The 25,571-nt window shown below is 44.4% G+C and overlaps 1 protein-coding gene across 1 annotated transcript; it reads right to left on the minus strand.

The window, feature by feature from the left end:
* Positions 1-2,992: 2,992 nt before the first annotated feature.
* Positions 2,993-24,504, minus strand: LOC101942552 (24-hydroxycholesterol 7-alpha-hydroxylase-like). The gene is made up of 12 exons (XM_065587553.1): positions 24,322-24,504; positions 19,092-19,227; positions 17,407-17,581; positions 16,780-16,917; positions 16,608-16,701; positions 15,918-16,013; positions 11,332-11,422; positions 10,231-10,364; positions 8,044-8,139; positions 7,557-7,645; positions 6,715-6,847; positions 2,993-4,092 (listed from the first exon to the last, which is right to left on the minus strand). Exons 1-12 carry the CDS (start codon positions 24,502-24,504, stop codon positions 4,021-4,023), a joined length of 1,437 nt encoding a protein of 478 aa, XP_065443625.1. The 3' UTR covers positions 2,993-4,020.
* Between the last annotated feature and the right edge of the window lie 1,067 nt (positions 24,505-25,571).

Consider the following 25,571-nt stretch of genomic DNA (forward strand, 5'->3'; position numbering starts at 1 on the left):
TTGCAGTGTCTGGCGGGCATAACTGAACACTGCAAGACGGAGGTTCCTAGGGTTGTGTCTGGGACCGGAGATATTGGCTAGTGTCATTCGGTTGCACAATCCAAGCAGCTTGCATGCCAGAGGCTGTGTGTGAACAGCTCAGGAGTGGGGGTTCTCACAGCAGAGCAGGGTAAGGCTGGCTCCCAGAGTCAAGGATTGGAGTGACCTAGTAGATCACCGGAGCAGATAACACCAGGGGAACGTCGCAACCCCTTCCCCAGGGGAAGGTGCCACAGTATCAATGGTTACTATTTGACCTACCTCATTCACTGCTGAATCCAAAATTGTAGAGAGAGCTCTAAACTACGCTAAGACAACATAAATTAAGAATAAGTCCAATGGCTTCAGGGAATTTACTCCATATTTGTAATCTGATAATAGCCTCACACTCATAAATTACATGTATTTTCTCATGCTGTGGTTAGGAATAGTGAAACTGTGTCTCTCAGGGCTTGTCTACACTTACAGGGGGATCGTCGAGCGGCAATTGATGCATCGGTGGTCGAAGACCCACTAAATCAACTGCGGATCACTCTCCCGTTGACTCCTGTACCCCACCAGATTGAGAAGTGTAGGGGGAGTCGACAGGAAACTGTCTACCATAGAGATTGTGTAGTGTGGACCCTGTGGTAAGTAGATCTAAGCTATGTTGATTTGAGTTGCACTATTCATGTAACTCAAATTCCATAGCTTAAATCAAATTTTCCCTGTAGTGTAGACAAGCCCTCAGTATTACCCATTCTAAATATTTTACTGAATTCTGCTTGATGAAATGATAGTAAAGACATGGGGGCTGCGGCATTCTCATGGGCTATTTTTTCTACTTATGCTTCCTCCTCTCCCCAAACACTCAAAAGTGAGGAAGTGCCAGAATTAAAGTTTTTGGTGCAAGCTTATTTCATCCCCCTTGTGCATATGCATAATAATACAACCTTTAATTCCATGTTCACATACATTTTTTCCATTGGACCTCTGCCTCATTCAGTGCACAGGATGGATGGTACTCATGGAAAGGTATTTGAACCTGCTGTGAACATGTATCCCACACACCTCCTGGGTGTAGTGCTCGGTCCCCTCTAGTGGCACCGAGACCACTTAGAGATTAGTGAGTCTGCTACAGCCTTAGCTAAGGGCCACCTGGCTTTTAGCTCATGCAGTAGAGACTCACGCATTTAGCTGCAGATGTCCCCGGTGTGATCCTGCCCACCAACGACCTGGGTCAGTCAGTGTTAAAAACACTAAATTATTAATTTCCGGAGGGGCTTTTCTATTGCACTTATCGTGGTCCTATCTGGTTAATAAGTATCTGTGATTCAGTGTCCACCCCACACAGGACTGGAAGGGGTTAAGATGGCCAGGTAGGCCTATTAACTCTACAGGCTGCATCTGGAAGGAGATTCAGGGAGCAAGGTGTTGACTGCAAGCAGGTTCAGCTGTGCAGGAACAGGTGGGGCCTATCAAGCCAGGAAGCTGCCACAGATGGGCTGCTGCTGGGAAAGGGCAATCACTCCCTGCCCTGGGAAGAGGGAGGCATGCTGGGTGGCTGCTGAGATATGTAGGCTGTAGGCCCTCCCTGGGAGGAGGGTTTGGAGCTGGTACGCCCAGAGCCAGGAGTGGTAGCAAGCAGTCCAGGGAAGGAGCAGTGAGGGCTGGGTGAGGAAGCCTAGAACCAGGGCCGGCTCCAGCTTTTTTGCCGCCCCAAGCGGCGAAAAAAAAAAAAAGTGAAAAAAGAAAAACCCGATTGAGCTGCTGCCGAAGTGCTGCCGACGAGGACGAGATGGAGTGAAGGACCTGCCGCCGAACTGCCGCCGAAGACTGAGTTGCTGAAGGACCGGCCGGACGTGCTGTCCCAATAACGGACGGAGTGCCGCCCCTTTCTATTGGCCGCCCCAGGCACCTGCTTCCTTCGCTGGTGCCTGGAGCTGGCCCTGCCTAGAACTGCTGGGTTGAGGGTCCCTGGAACCTGGAGTAAAAGGCGGGCCTGAGTTCCCCTATCTGCCACTGGGGAAATGGCACTAGTGGGGCAGTGAATGGGTCACAGTGGGAGAGACAGAGAATTTGAAGGACTGTACCCTGGGAGAGGGGGAACATGCTGAGTGACCTAGCCAGAGAGCTAAATCATGAAGAGGATTCTGCAGTTCCTGGCATGAGAGAGGAGCTGCATACCTTAGAGAGAGAAGGTATGATAGCGTGTGACCATGGGAAGGGGTGTCTGCCTCAAGAGCTAATCCCAAGAGTGACCAGGAGGAGGTACCAGACAAGCAGTGAGTACTGTGCCCCATGACTGTGTCACAAGTCATTTTTGCACTATTCTCTGTTGCATACAGTCTCTGTCTAGGTGCATTACAGAGACGAGACCTTCACATTCCCAAAGGGACCTAGCATTAGAGGCAGGATTGTGATACGGTTCCTGTTGGTGGAAGCCAGGGAGTCATAATGCTCTGCTCTCTGAGCCATCCTTGCTCACCCAGTCTCCTTTGTCTCTCAGTTACACACAGGGCCCTACTGGATGTGCCCTGACTGTCTTAACACAGACATCAGGCACCCCTTGTGTTCGTTCTCTGGACACAGCCATGCCATGTTCACAAGTTTAGCTGCCTCTGCAGCAAGGTGTTAATTTTCTGTCATTGGGATTTCCTCATCTCTGTAGGGTCTTCCATTCAATGTGTTGATTTCAGGGCAGAAGTCCTAGTAGCTATATGTCTCAAATATCTAGCCAATTTCCTATGTCACAGGGAGAAAACCAGTTTCTTCTCTCAATGAGTAGCAAGGCCGAAGTGATAGAGTGATTCCTTCAGATTGTTCAGAGATGTGTATGTGTCGAAAGTGGGAATTTTCTGTAATATTTTTATGAACTAAGAATGTAGGCCATGCTTACAGGATGAGGGACTCTATTCTGGGGAGCAGTAATTCTGAAAAAGCTTTAGGGGTCATGGTGGATAATCACCTGAACGTGAGCTCCCAGTGTGACACTATGGTCAAAAGGCTAATGTGATCCTGGGTTGGATAAACAGGGGAATCTTGAATAGTAGAGAGGCTATTTTACACCTGTATCTGGTACTGGTGTGACCACTGCTAGGATGCTGTGGTCATTTCTGATGTCCATAACTCAAGAAGAAGGATGTTGATAAAATGGAGAGGGTTCAGAGAAAGAGAAGGTTAAGGGGTGACTTGATCAGTCTATAAGTACCTACATGGGGAACAGACATTTGACAATGGGCTCGTCAATCTAGCAGACAGAGGTATAATAGATCTTATGGTTGGAAGTTGAAGTTAAGCAAATTTCATAGAACATCAGGGTTGGACGGGACCTCAGGAGGTTATCTAGTCCAACCCTGCTCAAAGCAGGACTAATCCCCAGACAGATTTTTGCCCCAGATCCCTAAATGGCCCCCTTAAGGATTCGAACTCACAACCCTGGGTTTAGCAAGCCAATGCTCAAACCACTGAGATATCCTTCCTTTTAACAATAAGGGTAATGAATCACTAGAACAATGTACCAAGGTCATGATGGAATCTTATATAATTGACAACTTTTAAATCAAGATGGGATGTTTTTCTAAAAGAGATGCTGTAGTTCAAACAGGAAGTATTTCCGGGAAATTCTATGGCCTGCGTTTAGACGGGAAGTCAGACTAGATGATCAGAGTAGTTCCTTCTGACCTTGGAATCTATTAATCTGTTCACAAAAACATTCCATTCACAATAATTTGTTCTTCGGTTAGATACTAAAGACCAGGTCCTCAGCTGGTGTAAACTTACATAGCTTTCACTGAAGGCAACTGACATCAATGGAGATACATAGATTAACACCATTGGAAGATATGACTCTGAGCATTCTCAGCATATGAACCTTTTCCTATTAAAAGTGTTAAAACTTAATTCATTAAGGAACAAAAGAAATGCCAAATCAGAAAAGCCAAATGGTCCATCACTCTGGAGGTGGCTGGTACAGGAAACCAAGTTAATAAAATAAAATTTTCATTCTCTGAGTTTATACTGCACTCTGCATGGTCCATCGGGGTGACACACCCTTGATAACTGGAGAAGACTCTGTAGAAAATCACAAGCAATAGAAACCTGTAAATATATATACATATTAAGTTTACACAAATTAATGTCAGAGCAGTGTAAAGGATCCATAAAGTGGGAATAAATGACATTTGACAGTACTTCATGGAGTGGTGTAAAGGTGCCTTCGTGTAATTAATAATAATACCTAGCTCTTACATAGTGCTTTTCAGCAGCAGGTCTCAGCAATTTACAAAGAAGGTCTGTATCATTATCCCCATTTGGCAGATAGGGAAACAAGCACAGAAAGGAAAGTTACTTGCCCAAGGTTATCCAGGAGCAAACTGGGAATAGAACTACGGTCACCAGAGTGCCAGTCCAGTGCACTATCTACTCTCTTACACTGTAAGAATCTGTCCCCTTAGGATGGATTCTGCTCTGTTATGTTATCAAGAGCAATTTCACTGAGGACATGTAAAACCAGCATGAGATCAGGGCCCTTTATTAGTCAATCACAATTTGATGATACAGTACACTGAGGCTTGGTCTACACTACCCCCCCTAATTCGAACTAAGGTACGCAACTTCAGCTACGTGAATAACGTAGCTGAAGTTCGAAGTACCTTATTTCGAATTAGTTGAAACTTACCTTGGTCCACACTCGGCAGGCAGGCTCCCCCGTCGACTCCGCGGTACTCCTCTCGGCGAGCTGGAGTACCGCAGTCGACGGCGAGCACTTCCGGGTTCGACTTATCGCGTCCAGACTAGACGCGATAAGTCGAACCCAGAAGTTCGATTTCCAGCCGTCGAACTTGCCGGTAAGTGTAGCCAAGGCCTGACAGTCTCTGTTTTGTTTGGCAAGTTATTTATGTTCATGAGCCTTTACTGAGCTTAACTTTGAGGGTTAGTGTCTGTTCTCTGATACCATTTGAAGAATAAGACTAACACTTTAGGCCGGAATTTTCAAACCTGGGTGTCTTAGAATTGGACACCGAAATCCCTATTTAGGATGACCAATAAAAAAGGCCTGGTAGTCAGGGGTGCCAAGCACCCACCATTTTCACTGGAGTTAGTGTGAAATTGTGGGTGCTTAACACCTCTGAAGATCTAGCCATTAGTCTCTGGTTTCTATAACCACAGTCTGACAGTGCAGCGTTTTGAGGAACATGTTAACAGTTCCCCATAACAAGGTTTGACACTGATTTTTAAATCCAAATCCATCTCTGGCCTACACAAGTTTGTTTCCTTACTGTAAATAGGGTCAGATGAAAATTTTCCTTCTAAAGGCCTCATTAAAGACTTGTGTGATGAATTCCCATCAAACCCCTCCCTGCTGACCTTCCAGCTTGGGCACATCCTCCTCCCCTGGCCAACAGAGGAGAAACTCTTTGAAAGACTCTGCCCCAGGAAATCTCCTTGCTCTGGGGCAGGACAGCAGCTGCAGGGTGACTAGGCAGCAGAGGAGGGAGAGGACATCCCAGACAATAGGCCTAACCCTGGACTGGATACCCCCAGGGGCCAGACTAGGAATGTTTTACCCTGAAATGTAACTTTTTAAGTCACTGCGTGCCTAGGGTATTTGCAACCCTTCCCTTTTCTGCCAGCCCTGATAAATGTCCCTTCACTTAAAGGTGCGTCTAGGTGTTTAGTAGGTGGGAGGCAGTGTGGCCTAGGGGATAGTGCAATGGACTGGGATTCAGGAGATCTGGGTTCTATTCCCAGATCTCCCACTGGTGTCCTTGGGCAAGTTGTTTCACCTCTGTGTCTTAGCTTCCACATCTGTTAAATGGGGATAGTGATACTGACATCCTTTGCAAAGTGCATTGAGATCTACTTATGAAAAGGGCTAGGTGGTGGTGTTCCTGGGACCTTGAGGCCACTGAAGTGCCTTCTACACCTGCCCCCCAGATCATGGTACATGTGCTGCACTACTGAGAACCTTAAGAGGTTTGGCATGGGACAGCAGTTAGCAATTACACTTGAATGCCACATTGCTTCAAGCATCTAGCTGGCTAGATCCCTTGCTATCAGACAAAGCCTGTGCAGGCCTGGCACCCATGCTCCGAAAAGGCCACAGGGGTGTTGACACTGAGTGGAAGGGTAAGGCTGTGGAGAAGTTGCACATTGTGAAGGGGAATGTGGATGGGTCAGGAAGCTGGCCGGTTAGTCCAGACACAACCAGATTGTCTGCATAAAGGAGTGTGGGAATGGGCCAGCCTGTCCTACTAACTCACCCTCAGGGGGTACTCAGGCTGCAGGATTTGGCCTTATGTGTTTTGTTTATAATTCTTTTTTTACAAAATGATAAACATTCCAACTGAGGCCTGGTCTACACATTGTGTAGTAACCTCACTATTTTGGGTAAGGATGTGATTTTTTTATTAATTATTATTATTATTATATAGTTATACTGGTACTACCCATAGTGGACACAGTTATACGAGCATAAAAGTGCCCAATACCAGTATAGTTTATTCTCCTCCCTCTATGGAATAAGCTATATTGGTATAACTGCATCTATGCTATTAGGTGGCTACACTGCTTTCACTATGCTGGTATAGCAGTGCAACTTTTGCATGTAGATAAGCTCTGAGGGTACAAGATTTAAGTGTTTAAAGAAAATAGATCCAGATACTGACAGTGTTAAATGCAGTTAGATGTTACCTGCTTTGGCATTGGGTCCAAAAGAGTAAACTGATATTTATAAAGGAGTATAATAACTAACATATGAATCTCCATTAGAGCAAACCATCTGAAAGAAAAAGAAAGAAAAAGCGTATCCATCGTGATCCTAGCACTCTTTCTGTATAATTATCATATTCTATTGTATGCTTTTTTCCTGGTATCTTTTATCCTACTTCCTTTTCTGCACAAAGGACAGAAGGGATAAGAAAGTTAAAGCTCTAAACAGAGGAGTTTTTTCAGTGTTACCTTAGGTGTTCATTTCAAATGACACATATTAAAGGGCTGTTTTTGGTTTAGTTTATGTCGCTTGGGGAGGGTTTTAAACTAAACTGAAAAAAGCCACCCCTAATACCAGTATAACCTCCCCTGTGGACACTCAATCTGGTAAACCATAACTGTAAAACTTTCCCATGAAGAAAAGCCCTTAGATTAGTGCATTATTCCTTACTCCAAGGGCAGAGGATGTTTTATGGCCACTCCAATGCCATGAGCTCAAACTGGCACATCCTGTATTTGAAATAACCTTCCACTGATGAAAAGACACTGGGAGAACAGCAGAGCTGGGCTGACTTTTGACTCCTCTTCTGCAGAACCCCTATCTCCTGATCTTCTATGCTGCTTTTCCATCCATCAAAAAACTAATCTCTCTTCCTTTGTGTACAGTCTTTTCATAGACTGACCTTGGAGAGACCCCCAGAAATGGCATGCTACTGATCACTGGTGCAAAAAGAGAATGTTTTGGAGATAAAGGAGGAGTCCCCTCCAGTGGAGCTGTTTTCCACTGAATTTAGGAATAAACAAACCCCAGCTGTTTCACTGACCTTCCTGGACACCGGTGCTTTCCTCCTCCAAATGCCAAATAGCCGTCCAAGAAAGCATTCTTCTTTAACGTTGCCTCTTCCCAACGATCCTGTGGGAAGAAAACCATTTTTTTTTTCCAAATAAGCCTTGTATAAATAGGCTTAACTTTATTTCTCCAAGCTAAAAATGACCTTGCACAGCTAATCCTTGCATATGAAACTATCGTTGCTGGGGTTTATTTTCAATCTGTTATGAATTCCAGTTCCCTCTCACAAGAGGAGAGGGAGGGGTGGTAGCAAGGTCTGACCAATGAATTATGGGGGTATTGCAGTATTTTTCTTCATGAACAGGCAATATCTATTCAGTTTTATACTGAGACTGGAGGCTCTTCCAGGGAGTTTGCACACTTTACCACTGTTTGCTGGCCTTTCAGCCCTTCACATGGCTCCATCTGTCCAGCCCAGGGCAAAACAGAGCAAAATACATGTCTCAAAAGAAACAACTTACAGGCTTAAATATTTCAGGCTCAGGGAAATATTTTGGATTCCTGTGCAACCAATAAGGCGATGCCATCAGCAAGTCACCAGGTGGAATGACAAAATTCTAAATGAGAAACAAAAAGCTTCAGCAAAGGAATACATAACTGCAAGCCCAATGGGCTACCAGAACGTCTTGTCTAATAAAAATTGTGCAAGGGAGGGAAATCCTGGGATGATGTGTAGAATATTTCATCTTGCTCCCACTGAAGCCAATGGCAAAACTCTCATTGACTTCAGTGGCAGCGGGATCAACCATACGTGTTCTTGTTAGTGTTACTATAGTGAAGTGTGGACTAAAGACTACTTGCAGATAGGGCTCAAGTCCTGCTGGAATGCTCCCGAATGCCATTCTGGCACTTTTTTGGGGGGGCTGTAACAGTATTGCAGTACTATCACTTACTGGAAATACCAGAAGTGTGTTCTGGCACTTCTTTTAGGACTGAAGCGTTGCCGACAGGAGACACCACTGTCTTAAGTGACTAATTAAAAGTCAAACAAAACTAGAAAACTAGTACTAGAAAACAAGGGGATTTTTTTTAAAGACCTCCTTGACTTAAGGAAAAGTGGACAAATAATTCATGCATCCTCCTGTGTCTTTTGAAATGTGTCCAGTATTTTCATCACGAATGTATATTCACTGTTTTATATACTTTTACGAGTAGACTGTAAACTCTTGAAGGCAGTTTCCGCACTTTACCACTGTACAGAATCTCAGGCCCATGGCGTGCTATATAAATAATAATACCATCAACGTGCTCTCCTTTAAATAGCTGACTCACCTTAACAATTAAGCTGATGCTGGGTAGGAAGCATGGACTAGATCTGAGGATATAATGAATATGAAAAATATAGAATGTGTGCATCTTGGGGCCATCTTGTTTGCACTTGTCAAGTGACAGCACTTCACACAATGGGATCCTTGATTGGCATGCCTACATGCTACCGTAATTAGAGCTGGGCGAATAAGGGTTTTTTCCATTTGCTGGCAATTCCAAAAAATTTTGGGGGAACTTTTTTGAAAAACTAGGAAACAACAGGACAGATGAAATTCAATGTTGATAAATGCAAAGTAATGCACATTGGAAAACATAATCCCAACTATACATATAAAATGATGGGGTCTAAGCTGTTAACACTCAAGAAAGAGATCTAGGGGTCATTGTGGATACTTCTCTGACAACATCCGCTCCATGTGCAGCAGCAGTCAAAAAAGCTAACAATGTTAGGAACCATTAGGAAAGGGATAGTTTCTATCTTATTATCTATCATAATGCCACTATCTAAAGCCATGGTATGCCCACATCTTGAATACTGCCTGCAGTTCTAGTTGCCCCATCTCAAAAAAGATATATTAGAATTGGAAAAAGGTACAGAGAATCAACAAAAATGATTACGGGTATGCAACAGTTTCCATATGAGGAGAGATTAAGACTAGGACTGGTCATCTTAGAAAATGGATGACTAAGGGGGGGGTATGATTGAGGGCTCTAAAATCATGAATGGTGTGGAGAAAGTGAATATGGAAGTGTTATTTACCCCTTCACATAACACAAGAACCAGGGTCACCCAACAAAATGAACAGGCAGCAGGTTTAAAACAAACAAAAGGAAGAACTTCACCACACAATGTACAGTCAACCTATGGAACTTGTTGTCAGGGGATGTTGTGAAGGCCAAAAGTATAAATGGATTCAAAAAAGAATTAGATTAGTCAGGGAGGATAGGTCCATCAATGGCTATTAGCGAAGATGGTCAGGGTGTCCCTAAGCCTCTAACTGCCAGATTCTGGAACTGGGGAGGATCACTTAATAATTGCCCCATTCTGTTAATTCTCTCTGAAGCATCTGGCATTGGCCACTGTCGAAAGGCCGGATACTGGGCTAGATGGGCCATTGGTCTGACCTAGTATGGCTGGTCTTGCGTTCAGCAAATTGAAACGTTTGAAGAAAATTTTGAGTCAGGTCAAAACAAATACAAATTTTTGGATTGTTTCACCATGACCCATTTTTATTGTTAGATTTTTTTTATTTTATTTTATTTTTTGGTAACTACAGCAGAGTGCTAAATAATGGGCTTGACAAGTTGAATGAACTGGTGACATCTATTTCCAGAAGATTTACAAGAAAATACAAACTCCATTTAAAATAATACAACACCTGAACTTTTAGTGGCTTCATTGCTTTCCTTATGATTGAACCTGGGGCTGTTAGCCGTAAGGCTTCCAAAACACACTGCTTAATTGATGAGAGTTTCTTAAGGTCATCTTCAAAGACTTCAATCCTAGCTTCCCCTGTTGAAACAAGATGGCATGACACAGATAGACAATAGTAATACGTCAGCCCCCTTTCAATTTAGAAAATTTCAAATCATAATGGGAGGGATTTGAACCCACTTTGTACTCATGGTGGGGAGAAGGGATATTTCACCTTGGTGCTGAGATCACTTTGCATTGGGGTACCTGGCCCAAACCAGTAATAATGACCCACTGTGGCTATCCCATTTACTTGTTTGAGTTTAGTACCACAAGGGTCCTATTAACTTCAGAAAGGCTGAACCTCACAGAAATCCCTAAAAGCCCATGGAAAAGTCATGGAACAGCACACATGAAAGAAATGTCATTTAGGCCTGGTCTACACTTGAGAGAAGGGTGGTCGATCTAAGTTACGCAACTTCAGCTACGTGGATAACATAGCAGAAGTCGACGTACTTAGATCTACTCACCACGGTGTCTTCACTGCGGCGAGTCAACAGCTGACGCTCTCCCGTTGACTCCACCTCTCGCTCCGCTGGAGTACCGGAGTCGATGGGAGAGCACTCAGCGGTCGATTTATCGTGTCTGGACTAGACGCAATAAATCAACCCCTGCTGGATCGATTGCTGCCCGCCGATCCAGCAGGTGGTATAGACAAGCCCTTAGTTGAAGATATTACACAAATATAAAGGCCAAATCAGTAGAGGCTAAATCCAGAAATACTTACCCTGATTTTACTTAGGCCCAGATCCTGAGAAGTATTAAGGTGCCTCACTCCCATTCAAATTAAGGAAAGTGAGGCACCTAAAGACTTTTCAGGATCTGGGCCTCAACACCTTATTCAGACAAACTCTCCAAAAAGCCAGTGGCCAAACACGCATGGACTTCAGTGGGATCAGGCTGAGTAACGACAGAGCAAAAACTGAGTGAGGGTTTTGGTCGTATGTTAACTGTGGTTTTACTTTCTATACCATACCACTGCAGTCACTTATTTCTGGTTTATTACCTGCTTTGCCATAAACAGAACCTATGTCCTCCATGATGTTCTTGTAAACAGAAGGGTTGGATAGTATAAATGCCAGGGTCCAAAAGGCACCCTAAAGAGAGACAAAAATTACCTCCGCAATATTAAATTCTGGTAAATTAAAACTAGGTCACTATAATGGGTCAGAGCCCGCTTATCTTACTCACATGAGTAATCCCCATCTACTTAACAGGGCAGGTGAGTAAGGTGGGCAGAGTTGGTTATGCAATTAAATATAACATGTTATTTAAAACATTTTAAAAGAAAGCAGTATGTTACGGACCTGGTTTTCAGAGGAGTTGAGAACCCACAGCCCCTTTTACCTTCCCCTGGAGTAGTGAGAGGCCAGCACCTGTGAAAATCAGGCATTCAATGTCTACAAACGAGCAAAAGAAGAGGAGCTGGCAGCTAGAACGGTGTTTTCACAACAAAGCACCACGTCACTTATCTGGATTCATAAGGTTGAGATTATGAACTATTGCAGTGAACTAGAACCTGGTTTCAGATGAATTCTGGGGTGGGGGGTGGTTTATGGAGTATTTCACAGTTTTTCATGGTTTCAGTGTGATATGAGCTGAAACACAACAGTATTCTCTGAGCTTTGCAGGCTGCACAAATGTAGAACTCAAAACAGAACTCAAGTGATGCAAAAGCACAGGCATCAAAACCAAACACAGGGGCCAGATTCTCCAGTTTGCTCCAACTATTTTGGGATGTTCCTTTGATCAGGGTTAGCAGGGTTTATGGCTGCTTTGCATTACTAGAGTGGTGTAAAGCAGCCAGAGAGTACTGGTGAATCTGTCCCACAATGTTCCCTTGTAACAGGGCGGCTTGGCCCTTTAAGACCTAGAGGCCTGGGGCCAGCCAAGCCTGACTACTGAAGAGGCATTCCTGACAGACATCAGGTGATTCCCCTATAAGAGCACCAGGAGCCACAGTGAATGAGGCTCCTGCAGGGAAGCCCAAGAATGAAAATCGAGGCTAGTAACTGCAAAGCTACCTCTGTCCATGAGCAGGAGGCACCTGACCCTGTTACAGCCTTGTAAATGAAAACTGCCAAGTTCTGCACAGATCTGTGGATAGCATTCCTGCTCCCATTGAAATCAATAGCTTTACTGCCACCAGCTTCAATGGGAGGGGTTTATAAGCCCTGAATCCGACTAGGAAAGTCACCTACTCCAACACATTTATTTCAAATGAGAAAATTACTTGTACCATCCAGAACTACTGATGGGCCCTGAACCAAACAGCCTGTACATCCCCAAACACTGGGGCTGTTCAAAATCCCAATTCAAGTATGAATTTTCCATATGGCTCCTATCTTTTTAAGTGGTTTAACCAAACTGAGGATCCAACCACCACTGAAGGCTGAGCTATTAGAAATATGTATCTAATTTCAGCCCAATTAAAGATCCAATTACAGCCCAGCTCAGAGATGGATTTACTTTATATTATTTATTTAATTCCTGAGGGTGTGTACACCTGGCAACCAGATGAGAATAGTATCAACACCTACATAAATGGACACTGATACCAAAAAGAGAGAATAAGAGGCAATCCTCCCCCACAGGTACTCAACTATCCACATTCTCAAATCTCCAAGAGACATGGGATGGAAATGTTGTGAGCTGGGTGAAACCTCGTTAGGGGTTGAATTAAAACCTCATTGAGATTGAAGGATGCATCCCATCCATCAATTAACATAAGTACAAGGCTAAATTAATCACATACCCCCATATAAAACAAAAGGATTATGTGACACTGCCCAGAAGTTTTGGATGGTGTTGGGGGAGGGCTTTGGGCTGAATTTTGTTTTGGATAAGGCCATGTATGCAATGGAGTGAGCCTGAAGAAATCCAAGCAGAAGTCTGTAAGCATGGCATGGCCCTAGAAGAAGCTAGAGAGAGAGCTTTTTGGGTCTGATGCTGGCTAAAAAGGCCTGAGTTTGAAGAAGCAGAACCTTGTACATTCCTTGCAGATAAACAAGATTGTATCCAAGAAAATACCAAACTCCATCATCAATTTCTACTCCCAGCTGGAACATCCCCAAGGCCCGGAACTTTGACTAGTCACTCGGGTCAAAAAGGGGTGACAGAAAATTAGTGGTTGCTTTCAGTGAGACATTCATCAGTGTTGTGAAAGCATCATGTGAGAGCATGAGCAAGCACTGAAACTTCTTCCATGTGCTGCCAGCTACTGAACCCAGTAAGCAAGCTATGTTGTATATTCTTTTTATACCAGCCATTCTGATGGCAGGGAACATGTTGTTCTGCTGTATTAGGGTTACCATATTTTAAAATAACAAAAAGAGGACACTCCAAGGGGCCCCGCCCCAACTCCGCCTCCTTCCCCTCCCCGGCCCCACCCGAATGCCGCCCCTTTCCCAAAGTCCCCGCCCCAACTCCGCCCCCTCCCCTGAACGCTCCGCCCCCTGCTCCTCCCCCTCCCCTGCTTCCCGCGAATCAAATGTTCGCAGGAAGCCTGAAACAGGCAGGCAGCAGGTAAGCTGGGGCGGGGGGGCGTGAGGCAGTGCGGCCCAGTCCGGCCCTCCGGCTGAGCGGCTTCGGCCTGGGCCCTGGGGCACCGGCTCCGGTTCCGGCTGAGTGTGCCAGCCCCGGCCCACCCCCGCCCCGGTGGCTCCAGCTCGGCTCGGGCCCCGGGGCACGGGCACCAGCCCCGGCCGAGTGGCTCCGGCCCAGCTCGGTTCGGGCCTCAGGGCACCGTCCCTGGTTCCGGCCGAGCGCGCTGGCCCTGGCCAAGCGGCTCCAGCCCACCCCGGCGACTCCAGCTCGGCTTGGGCCCTGGGACACGGGCACCAGTTCCGGCCAAGCGGCTTCAGCTGCGGCGGCTCCAGCCCGGCTCGGCTTGGACCCCAGGGCACCGTCCCTGGTTCCAGCCGAGTGCACTGGCCCCGGCCGAGCGGCTCCAGCCTGCCCTGGCCCCGGTGGCTCCAGCTTGGCTCGGGCCCTGGGGCATGGGCACCGGCCCCAGCCGAGCGGCTCCGGCCCCAGGGCACCGGCCGAGCAGCTCCGGCCCCGGCGCCGGCCCCGGCCCCGAGCACCGGCCGAGCTCCGGCCCCAGCGGCTCCGGCTCCGGCCCCAGCGCGGATCCAAGCCCCACGACCCCTCCCTATTTTTCTGGACATGTCCGGCTTTATGGAATTTCCCCCCGGACGGGGATTTGATGACCAAAAAGCCGGACATGTCCGGGAAAATCCGGACGTATGGTAACCCTATGCTGTGTGAGGCATTCCGCATAAGATGCGGAACGAGATTTTCAAGTTCGTGGCCTGTGGAGCAACCTCTGATGTGGTAGAAAAATTGTGAGATGTCAGCAGCATCCTCCCTTCCCTGGTATCAGCACTGACAATGCATTATGCAGTGCTCTTCAGCCATGGGTGGCAGGTATCATAGGCTGGGGGAGGCTGTGCCTTCCCAAACAGCCTGGTGTGGCTCCGCCCACACTCCATCCCTAGGCCCCTTCCTGAAGTTCCTTCCTGGTTCCTGCTCTTCCGTACCCCGGACTGACTAGGGCTGTGGTGGCTGGCGTGCCACCAGGACTCGGGGTAAGTGGGGCTGGGGCTGCGCCGCCTGCCCTGCATTCTGGGGCTGGGGTTGGGGGCCTGGCCAGAGCTTCAGGGCTGGGGGCGGCCTGGCGCAGGGGGTGCTCTGGGCTCCTGCAAGGGAGATGGGGCAGAAGAGGATGGTAAGGGTTGGGGCCTTGGGCAGAAGGGGAGGGGCCAGGAGCTAGCCTCCCCCAGTAGTCAGTTCACCGGCCGCCCATGTCTTCAGCAGTGTTAGCACCATCAAAAGGTGGGGGGAAGAGTGCCAAGAGCACTGGCCTGTCTCTTAGCAATAGTAAAGAGTCAGTTCTTGCCTTCACAGCGCATAGATTTTCTGTTGCAGCTGTGTCTGGCTGGGGACCAGGGACCTCCTGGGAGATTTCCCTGTTGCCTGTGAGCCAGTTAGACCCTGCTCTACCAGGGGAAGTTGGAGAAGTCCTGAGTTTCCTGTGCACAAACTGCCTGCCAGCCTTTATTTCTTTGTGCCTGTTACTGGCTGTCGAATGTGGAAGGTGCCAGGAAGAAATACATTTTGGGAAAAAATATTTCCTTTCCTTATCAATACTGAATTTGAATTCCTTTATATCAGTTGCTGATGCCTGGTCCAGACTAGAAAATTAGGTCAGCATAACTACATCACTCATGGGTGTGAAAAATCCATAACCCTGAGTGGTGTAGTTAAGCCGACCTAAGGCCCCGGGGAGACAGCACTAGGTTGACAGAAGAATTCTTCCATTGACCTAGTTATCACCTCTCGGGGAGGTGTATTACCTGCCCCGACAGGAAAATCCCTCCTATCAGTGTAGGTAGTGTTTACACTGAAACACTACAGCAGCGCTGCTGTAGCATTTTTCATGTAGACAAGCCCTCAATCTCTCTGTCGAGTGAACACATTACAAGCTTCTTCACTCCTTAATAAATCTGTCAGATGTTGACCCTTATTTTTTCCTGTCTTTTCCCAACAAATCAGAGATGCAAGAAGGCATTTCTCAACTAGTATACTTACTGAAACAGCATTAACTTGGGAAGCCCAGAACAAGAGCAGCAAATAACTGGACGCTCCATTTCCTTGCAAATTGTCCAGGACATGCTGTATTAGCGTCTCTCATAAACAAGAGAATGAATATGTACGTTAGAGGTTGTCTAAAGGAATGGTTTGCTAACATACTCTGTCTACAGGATTATCACATTCGTTTATTGAAGAAAAAAGTCCTATTATTTAACAGTTCCCGGTCTGAGGATAGAGCCCTTTCCCGCTCCCTCCTGTTCGGCTTGAGTTTTGTTACCATTCCAAAGGGTGCTATTTATTAAATCAGAGAGACCACTCACTCCAGGGCATATCCTGCACAATTCTCACTCCCTTTCATGAATACAGGAATAATAATCAAATCATACAGAAATTCCAACCAAAGCAACAAAACTTGGTAGGTGGAATTATGGGCAAGCAACATTAAATTCACGTAATTGAAGCTGGTCAGAGCTGACTTTTCTCCTATAGAGGTAGCAGAGAATTCTATCCTTTTAAGTTTTCAGACCTTTGGGTCTTACAAATGTGTCTCAACTTGAGCACCCTAAAATGGAGGCACCCAAAAGCACTAGTCATTTTTAAAAACCTTGGCCCATGTCCATAACTTAGCCCCTAACTATACCAATGCTACCCTGGCATTTTATTAAAAAAATCCTTTGGTAGGTTTACCTTAGAGCCACTTTCTGAAGATTTGTCTTTCTTTATGTCTGTTGCAATCCCTTCAAATACGTTAAGTAACCAAGTTTTGGATTTAGACCAGTTCCTGTGAGAGGGGGAGATAATAAATGGAAATGGATTTTAAATGCATCTTAAGGAACAATTTATGAAGCATAAAACTCACCTTAAAAAAAATTCAGGCATCTGGGACCCGACTTCAAATCCTTCATCGTAATTCTGAAAATGCCTTTCAAACTCCTCAGTTGTTGGACAGAACCTTTTCCCAAACAGGGTTTTCATTACTGATGGATACATGATATGCCTGTGAAAACAGAAGGTTAAAAGTCATTCATTCAAGCGCTTTTTAAGGCAAGAATGTAATCTCTTTGGTTAGCAATATAAGAGTATTTAAGAGTGACTCTGGTGAGAAAAGTGACTATGTAAAATGGAACCTTCTCACTTGGCAGATCTGATACTTGACTATAATAGAATCAGATCTGCTGACTTGAAATACATTAACAACTTTTTACTCCTGTAAGCCCTGCAGAACCAACACTGCCATGGGAAAGTGAGCTAGATTCCATTCTGGCTCACAATTCATTCAGGGTGAAATTGGCTCCAGACGGCCTTGCATCACATCAGTCCCCATTAAGCTCCCAAAATCAGTCTTAGGTGGGACTTCGGTGACACATAGATTTTTGTGCTGACCCTCAACACAGAGATGAATTTCACCTACAATAAATAAATATCTATGTGTTTAATAAACATACTGGATATCTGCGCAATAAAGCTGGATTGTAAATCTACGAACCTTACTAGGTCACAGAGATCCTCAGTTCCTTCTTTGCCCAAATGCTCCACGTGCTCGCTGAATTCTTTACACAGAGCCTCAGAGAACTGATGCAGGTTAGAGGAACTCAGTTGTTGTACCATCAATTTGAAGAACATGCTACGGTTCTGATGAAAGCTTTCTTTGGAGATTGAAACTTAAATAGAAAATATACAACATTTTTTGGAAGCCAGCAAGTTAATTCCCCACCCACCAAAGCAGAATTTTGTTGAATTGGATAATGGAATAGAAAGTATGCTTATAAAATTTGCGTGGATGACACAAAGCTGGGAGGGGCTGCAAGCACTTTGGAGGACAGAATTAGAATTCAAAATGACCTTGACAAATTGGAGAATATCTCTGAAATGAGCAAGATGAAATTCAATAAAGACAAGTGCACAGTACTACATTTAAAAAGGAAAACTCAAATGCACAAATACAAAATGAGGAATAACTGGCTGGGTGGTAATACTGCAGAAAAGGATCTGGGGGTTATAGTGGATCACAAATTAAATATGAGCCAACAACTTGATGCAATTGCAAAAAAAGCTAATGTCATTCTGCAGTGTATTAACAGGAGTGTCCTATGTAAGACACAGGAGGTAACTGTCCTGCTCTACTAAGCTCTGGTGAGGCCTTAGCTGGAGTATTGTATCCAGTTTTGGGTGCCACACTTTAAGAAAAATATGGACAAATTAGAGTCTAGAAACCCTGACCTACAAGGAAAGGATAAAAAAACCTGAGCATGTTCCGTCCTGAGAAAACATGACTTGAGGGGACCTGATAACAGTCTTCAAATATGTTAACAGCTGTTATAAAGAGAAGGTGATCAATTGTTCTCCAGGTCCACTGAAGATAGAACAAGAAGTAATAAGCTTAATCTGCAGCAAGGGAAATTTAGGTTAGATATTAGGGACATCTTTTTAGCTATAAGATTAATAAAGTACTGGGATAGATTGCCAAGAGAGATCGTGGCGTCCCCATTGTTTAAGGTTTTTAAGAACAGGTTAGACAAACACTTGTCAATGATGGCCTAGGTATATTTGGTCCTGCCTCAGCATGGGAGGATAGACTAAATGACCTTTTGAGGCTCCCTACATTTCATTGATTCTATAAGGAGTGCTCAAAAGGTTATATCAACTCCATGTAGAGGACCAGAACAAAGCTCATTGGCAAACTGTTTCCTCCGTTTTTCAACATCTAACATCAAAGTTACGTCTACACTGCAATAAAAGACCCATGGCATGGCTGCAGCTGGCTACAGGTCAGCAGACTTGGGCTCCCAAGGCTATAGAACATCTACATCTAAAAATGTCTCAGAGTCTGGGCTCCAGCCCGAGCCCAAATGTCTACACTGCTGTTTTATAGCCCTACAGCCTGAGCTCTGTGAGCCTGAGTCAGCTGACCTGGGCTTTGAGACTCAGTGCTGCAGGTTTTTTATCGCTGTATAGATGTACCCCATGAGGCCTTGACTGAGGTTTTGGGAACTACTAAAATAATGGGTTAGAAGCCAATGGAGATATGCCAATTTACATCAGCCAAGGATCTAGCCCAGTATTTCTGTGTACTGGATTCTTCTCCCAAAGTTTGTGACCTTGGATCCAAATAAGCTTCTTAATCTTGATATGTGACTTGATTTGAGGTCTACATAAGAGAATATCCTGTACCTGTGCGTTGGACGGCTTGCTGCACCGCTTCATCCAAATCTGCTTCTTTAGACTTCAGAAATTCAAGAACATCCTCTGTCTCCGTCACAAAGGTGAATCGATTTCCTAGAATGTACACGGTGAACACTGGTCCATACTAGAACAAACAATAATACAACAATATTTGTCAGGATTTTTTTATTATTAGTGTATTTTATAGAAGACCAAGATATTTCCCATAACTTCAGCAATTGCCAATTAAACAAGAATTAAAACCCACTTCAAATGGACAATGTCAAGATGAAAATTATTATGAGCCTAATTCTGCACTTTGTTATTACAGTTTTACATAATAAAACATGGTGTTAAAACATTATGAGGCCAAATATTTTAGAAGTTGGCCTTGTTTTTGTAATTTAGGTCATTTAGATACCTAAATAGCAGACTGCATCCACAAATAACTGAGTGCAAAATAATGTCCACAAAAACACGATAGTGTTAACTCTATTGAATGGAACATTTTGTGTGTCAACATTTTCAGTGGAGTTGCACCAATGTAAAAGTGGTTTAATGGAATGGAGAATATTTAAAACCAGTTCTTACCCATAAAAACAACAAGGAGTCTGGTGGCACCTTAAAGACTAACAGATTTATTTGGGCATAAGCTTTCGTGGGTAAAAAAACCCACTTCTTCAGATGCATGGAGTGCATGGAGTTCTTACCCATATTATTACTAGTAATGGGGTTTTGAATCAGCCCAGAATGCTTTGGGTTTACCTTCTATATTTCCATGGATAATGCAATAAGTCATGTAAGTTTCACTATTTTGTTTTCCTGTACTAGCACAATGCAGTTATGTTTTGATTTCCAGCAGTGAGCAATATGAATTGACCACCTTTATACGACTTAACTGACTGCACCCATAAATCAGAGGGTTGGGTCCAATTGTGAGAACAATTTAACTGCACTCAGAATTTTGGGCCAACAATATTTGAGACTTGGGTTGAGGGTTAACTTAAAAAAAAGTTTAAAAAGCCAAAATAGCTCCAATTATGCATTGCTACAACTATTAGGATAAATGTTCAGCCTGAGCTTCATGAGGCCTGTTTTTATGGATACTATTTTGCTTTCACAATTATTTGTAATGCAATCTGCTACTTCGGCCTCTAAATAACCTAAATTGAAAAAACAAGGCCGACTTCTAAAAATCTGGCCTCATGATGTTTTAATAACATCCGGTGTTTTTATTCTATCAGTGTATACAGTACTGTGAGGTATGATACTAATACAAATTTGATCTGCTCCTGGGATCAAAATTATGTACTTGGACTTTCTGAGACTCCAAACAAGTCAATTAAGAGGATAGTTGTTGTGATTTAAATACTTCTCAGCTAGTAGCTGAATCGTATTAATCAATTCCTTTCACATAAACTGCTGAATGTAACAATTTTCATTCACTGCATAACTCGGCAGGATTTGACGTGACCCATAAGAACTTCTGTAGACAGATTTCAATGCAAGAACAAATCTGCCTGAATGCTTATGCAGAGTTAAGATCTCTGTAGGAGAAGATCCCCTCTCCTGTGGAACTCTGCTGGGCATGGAGAGAAACTCTCTCTGTCTTATGGCACCTTAGAGACTAACAAATTTATTAGAGCATAAGCTTTCGTGGACTACAGCCTACTTCCTCGGATGCATATAGAGTGGAACATATATTGAGGAGATATATATACACACATAAAGAGAGCATGAACAGATGGGAGTTGTCTTACCAACTCTGAGAGGCCAATTAAGTAAGAGAAAAAAACTTTTGAAGTGATAATCAAGATAGCCCAGTACAGACAGTTTGATAAGAAGTGTGAGAATACTTACAAGGGGAGATAGATTCAATGTTTGCAATGGCTCAGCCATTCCCAGTCCTTATTCAATCCTGAGTTGATTGTATCTAGTTTGCATATCAATTCCAGCTCAGCAGTCTCTCGTTGGAGTCTGTTTTTGAAGTTTTTCTGTTGTAAGATAGCCACCCGCAGGTCTGTCATTGAATGGCAGACAGGTTAAAGTGTTCTTCCACTGGTTTTTGAGTATTATGATTCCTGATGTCAGATTTGTGTCCATTAATTCTTTTGCGTAGAGACTGTCCGGTTTGACATTGGTAGATGTGCAGGTGAACGAGCCCCTGATGGTATGGCTGATGTGATTAGGTCCTATGATGATGTCACTTGAATAGATATGTGGACAGAGTTGGCATCGGGCTTTGTTACAAGGATAGATTCCTGGGTCAGTGTTTTTGTTCAGTGATGTGTGGTTGCTGGTGAGTATTTGCTTTAGGTTGGGGGGTTGTCTGTACTCTCACAGATCTTGGGAGACAGACCTGTCCTCGCTTACAGACAACCCCCCAACCTAAAGCAAATACTCACCAGCAACCACACATCACTGAACAAAAACACTGACCCAGGAACCTATCCTTGTAACAAAGCCCGATGCCAACTCTGTTCACATATCTATTCAAGTGACATCATCATAGGACCTAATCACATCAGCCATACCATCGGGTGCTCGTTCACCTGCACATCTACCAATGTGATATATGCCATCATGTGCCAGCAATGCCCCTCTGCCATGTACATTGGCCAAACCGGACAGTCTCTACGCAAAAGAATTAATGGACACAAATCTGACATCAGGAATCATAATACTCAAAAACCAGTGGGAGAACACTTTAACCTGTCTGGCCATTCAATGTCAGACCTGCGGGTGGCTATCTTACAACAGAAAAACTTCAAAAACAGACTCCAACGAGAGACTGCTGAGCTGGAATTGATATGCAAACTAGACGCAATCAACTCAGGATTGAATAAGGACTGGGAATGGCTGAGCCATTGCAAACATTGAATCTATCTCCCCTTGTAAGTATTCTCACACTTCTTATCAAACTGTCTGTACTAGGCTATCTTGATTATCACTTCAAAAGTTTTTTTCTCTTACTTAATTGGCCTCTCAGCCTTGGTAAGACAACTCCCACCTGTTCATGCTCTCTTTATGTGTGTATATATATCTCCTCAATATATGTTCCACTCTATATGCATCCAAGGAAGTGGGCTGTAGTCCACGAAAGCTTATGCTCTAATAAATTTGTTAGTCTCTAAGGTGCCACAAGTACTCCTGTTCTTTTTGCGGATACAGACTAACACGGTTGCTACTCTGAAATCTCTCTGTCTTGTGGTGATCCTGAGCTCCACAGAAAAAATCTCTCTCTAACGGGCATCATTTCAGAAAAATTCAGTGGAGGAGAGAGGAGGAGTTGTGTCAGCATACAGGACATTATGTGTGCTCATATTATATCCTGCAAAGTTTGGGTGAGGCAAAAAGTGGAGCATATAGATGGGATTGTGGTTGGCGGCAACAGTCCCCAGAGAAGATGAGTAGGGGGCCATGTGTGGTTAAGTGTTCCCCCACCCCCGATTGGCCTGTGAGGTTGGGGAGGGAGAGGGGCTCTGTCCTCCCGCTGCACCTGTCCCCCGGCATGCTCGGCCCCTATCCCTGGCAGCCGGGCCTGGGCGGGGAATGGAGGGGGCGGGACCAGCCGTTTCTTGTGCTGGCCGCTCTGGGTCGCGGCTTGGTGCAGCACAACAGCTGCCTGCAAGAACCTCGCTGGGAGCAGCAGGCTGCTCCCTGCCTGGGCCCGGCTGCCAGGGACAGGGGCTGAGTGAGTCAGAGTCCCCTCTCCCCCCAAGTATGTTTCTGGCTCACTCGGCCCCTGTCCTTGGGAGTGGGCCGTTGCCAGGCTCTCTCAGGCAGCTGCTGCGCTGCACAGAGCAGTGACCCGGAGCAGCCTGCTTCAAACTCATGAGAAACGGCTCCATCCCGCTCCCCACCCGGCTGCCAGGGAGAGTGGCCAAATGTGCTGGGGGGTGGGGAGGAGGCGCAGCAGGAGAAGGGCAGAACCCGTCCCCCGTAGGTAATGTGGAGTGGGGACAGTACGGCAGCGGGCTGGGTGCAGGGCAGGGAGGTCTCTGGGCAGAGGAGACACGTGGGGTGATCATGTGTCCTCCCCTTTAGATTGTGTCCCCCCAGTATGGGGGGAAACGAGTCGTCTATGACTGACCCCCTGACTTCTAGCTAGGCAATTCTAAGTATGTGCGTGGCTGTGATGCCATTGGAAGATTTTATAAAGTCTGCCCAAATGGCTTCTAAGCTGGTCAGAAAACAGAATTTCTGTCCAGTGGGAAATTCCAATGTGTTGCACGGTGTGTGTGTGTGAGGGGGGGGGAATCATCCCGAATCAGAACAAACAGTTGAAAGCTCAAAATATTTTGTGGAATGGAAATTTCAAACTCTTTCAATTTGGAAACATTGCAATGACCTTATCAAAAGTTTTCATTTTGATAACATTGAAACATTACACTATTAAATATAATATATGCGTGTGTAATTTAAATAAGTATAATAACATTAAAGTTTTTTTAAAAAAATTAAATTAAAAGTCTAAATGAAATGAGAGTTAGAGCTGAACTAAACAAGAATGTCAAAATGAAATGAAACAACAAAGTCAAAATAAAATACTGCATTCTGATTTTGAAGGTTTCAAATGTTTTCTGGTCAAAATGTCAATAAAAATTGACATGTTCCCTCAAAAAAAAATTGATGTTGACGAAACATCATTTTCCAATAAAAAGCTGTTCAGCCGAAAAAGTTTCATCAGATCTACTTCCAACCTATACAGCAGTGGTTTTCAACTTTTTTTCATTTGCGGACCCCCCTAAAAATTTTCTGATGGAGATGTGGACCCTTTGGAAATCTTAGATATAGTTTGCGGACCCCCAAGGGTCTGCAGACCCCAGGTTGAAAACCACTGTTCTATGATAATGACAACCTATTGTGGACCCTCTAGACATAGTCTGTAGACTCCGCGGGGTCTGCGGACCACAGGCTGAAAACCACTGCTGTACTGGAAAAGGAAGCAGTTTCAAAGCATGGTTTGTAAGATCAGTGGGAAGGGGAGCCTTGTATTCTTCTCAGCATTAATAACAATAGACTTAAAAATAAAGTATGGAAATTAGAATAGAAAAGCTCAGATAATGGTATAAATTTAAATGGTCAAAAGTCAGGAAATGCAAAAATGAAGGTTAAATATTCAACCTGAAGTCTGCTTTCTTTTGCTTATACATTACAACACAATCTTCAGTTATATGGTAATATCCCATTTCTCCAATAATACATTACTTATTCATACAATCTACAAGCTTATTACCTTGATTCTGGCTTGTTCTATAAACTTCAGAGGAGCTTTCCCAAACTGAAATGCAGCTCCAAACCAAGGGATCCAGCCGCGGATAAAAGGTGGGGAATTTGGATTTCTTGGCTGAAACAAAAAATACATGATAATAATAAGTCCAAGGACTAAAGACAAGACAACAGTAACATCTGTGTCCATTTCCTCCCCAACACCAATGACTGATGATGTAGAGAAATGTTGCTCTTGATTCCAAACTGGCTTCTGCTGCTGCTTCTGAGGCTCCCTTATTGATGTATTGTAGTATTTATATAGCGTACGTGGGTGTATATAGGGCTGTACACAGGGTAGATGTGCTGAATGTATCTGAACTGAGGAACTGTTTTGAATAAGATACATGAAAAATGGGGTGTGGCTGTAACTTAGCATGTGTGGTGGAGTGGGTGGGTCTGTGAAAAATGTTTATAGTGTAAAAGAGGAGGGTTGGTTGATCATTAATTCAGAAATTCTTCCCATTGTAATTTATGGGTTAGAAGAAGACATAATACTAGGTGTGGATGCAGGACAGATATAGCCTGATCCAAAGTCCATTGATGTCAATGGAGAGATTCCCTTTGAGTTCCATGGGCCTTAGATCAGGTCCAACGGGAGAAGCTAATGGTAGTATGGGTGTAGAAGGAAAAATGTGCGGGTATGTAAGGAATTTTGTAGTCTGGGCTATGACGATGAAGAGCTTGGATTTGATGCAGAAGCTGGCGAAGTAAGCTAGAACAAATAGAGGAAGGATGGCCAGTGGTTAGACTGCCAGCCTAGGAATTCGAAGAACCAGGTTCAGTTCCCAGCCCTCTTACAGACTTCCTCTATGACCTTAGGAAAGTTACTCCATCTCTTTATGCCTCAATTGTAGCACGGGAATAATAGCATTTCCCCACCTCACTGGGACACTGTGAAGGTAAATGTATTAAAAATGGTGAGGTACTAAGATTCAATGGTGATGGAAGCCAAATAAGTATCATAAAGAAATAAGGTCAGAATGACAGGAGAGGAAGATGATTGTATCAACCCCATTTTGGATAGACTAGACTGAGGAGTAGAGAGAGGAGGTTATAGCTGTCAATATGAGAAATGAACAGGGATAGAGAATAAAGGACAAAGTTTAGATTCATAGATTTTTTTTAAGGCTAGAAGGAACTATTAGATCATCTAATCTGATTTTCTGTATATTACAGGCCATAAAATTTCACCTTGTTACCTGTACTGAGCCCTGT

The sequence above is a fragment of the Chrysemys picta genome, chromosome 3, assembly GCF_011386835.1.
Source record: "Chrysemys picta bellii isolate R12L10 chromosome 3, ASM1138683v2, whole genome shotgun sequence".
NCBI lineage: Eukaryota > Metazoa > Chordata > Testudines > Emydidae > Chrysemys > Chrysemys picta.

Coding starts and splice junctions, on each gene's coding strand:
- LOC101942552 (XM_065587553.1), bottom strand. CDS start 24,504: ATGGACACAGATGTTACTGTTGTCTTGTCTTTAGTCCTTGGACTTATT. Junction 17,582..19,091: donor GCAAGCCGTCCAACGCACAG/GTACAGGATATT, acceptor TTTCTATTTAAG/TTTCAATCTCCAAAGAAAGC. Junction 11,423..15,917: donor CCCAAGTTAATGCTGTTTCA/GTAAGTATACTA, acceptor GTCTCTCTTTAG/GGTGCCTTTTGGACCCTGGC.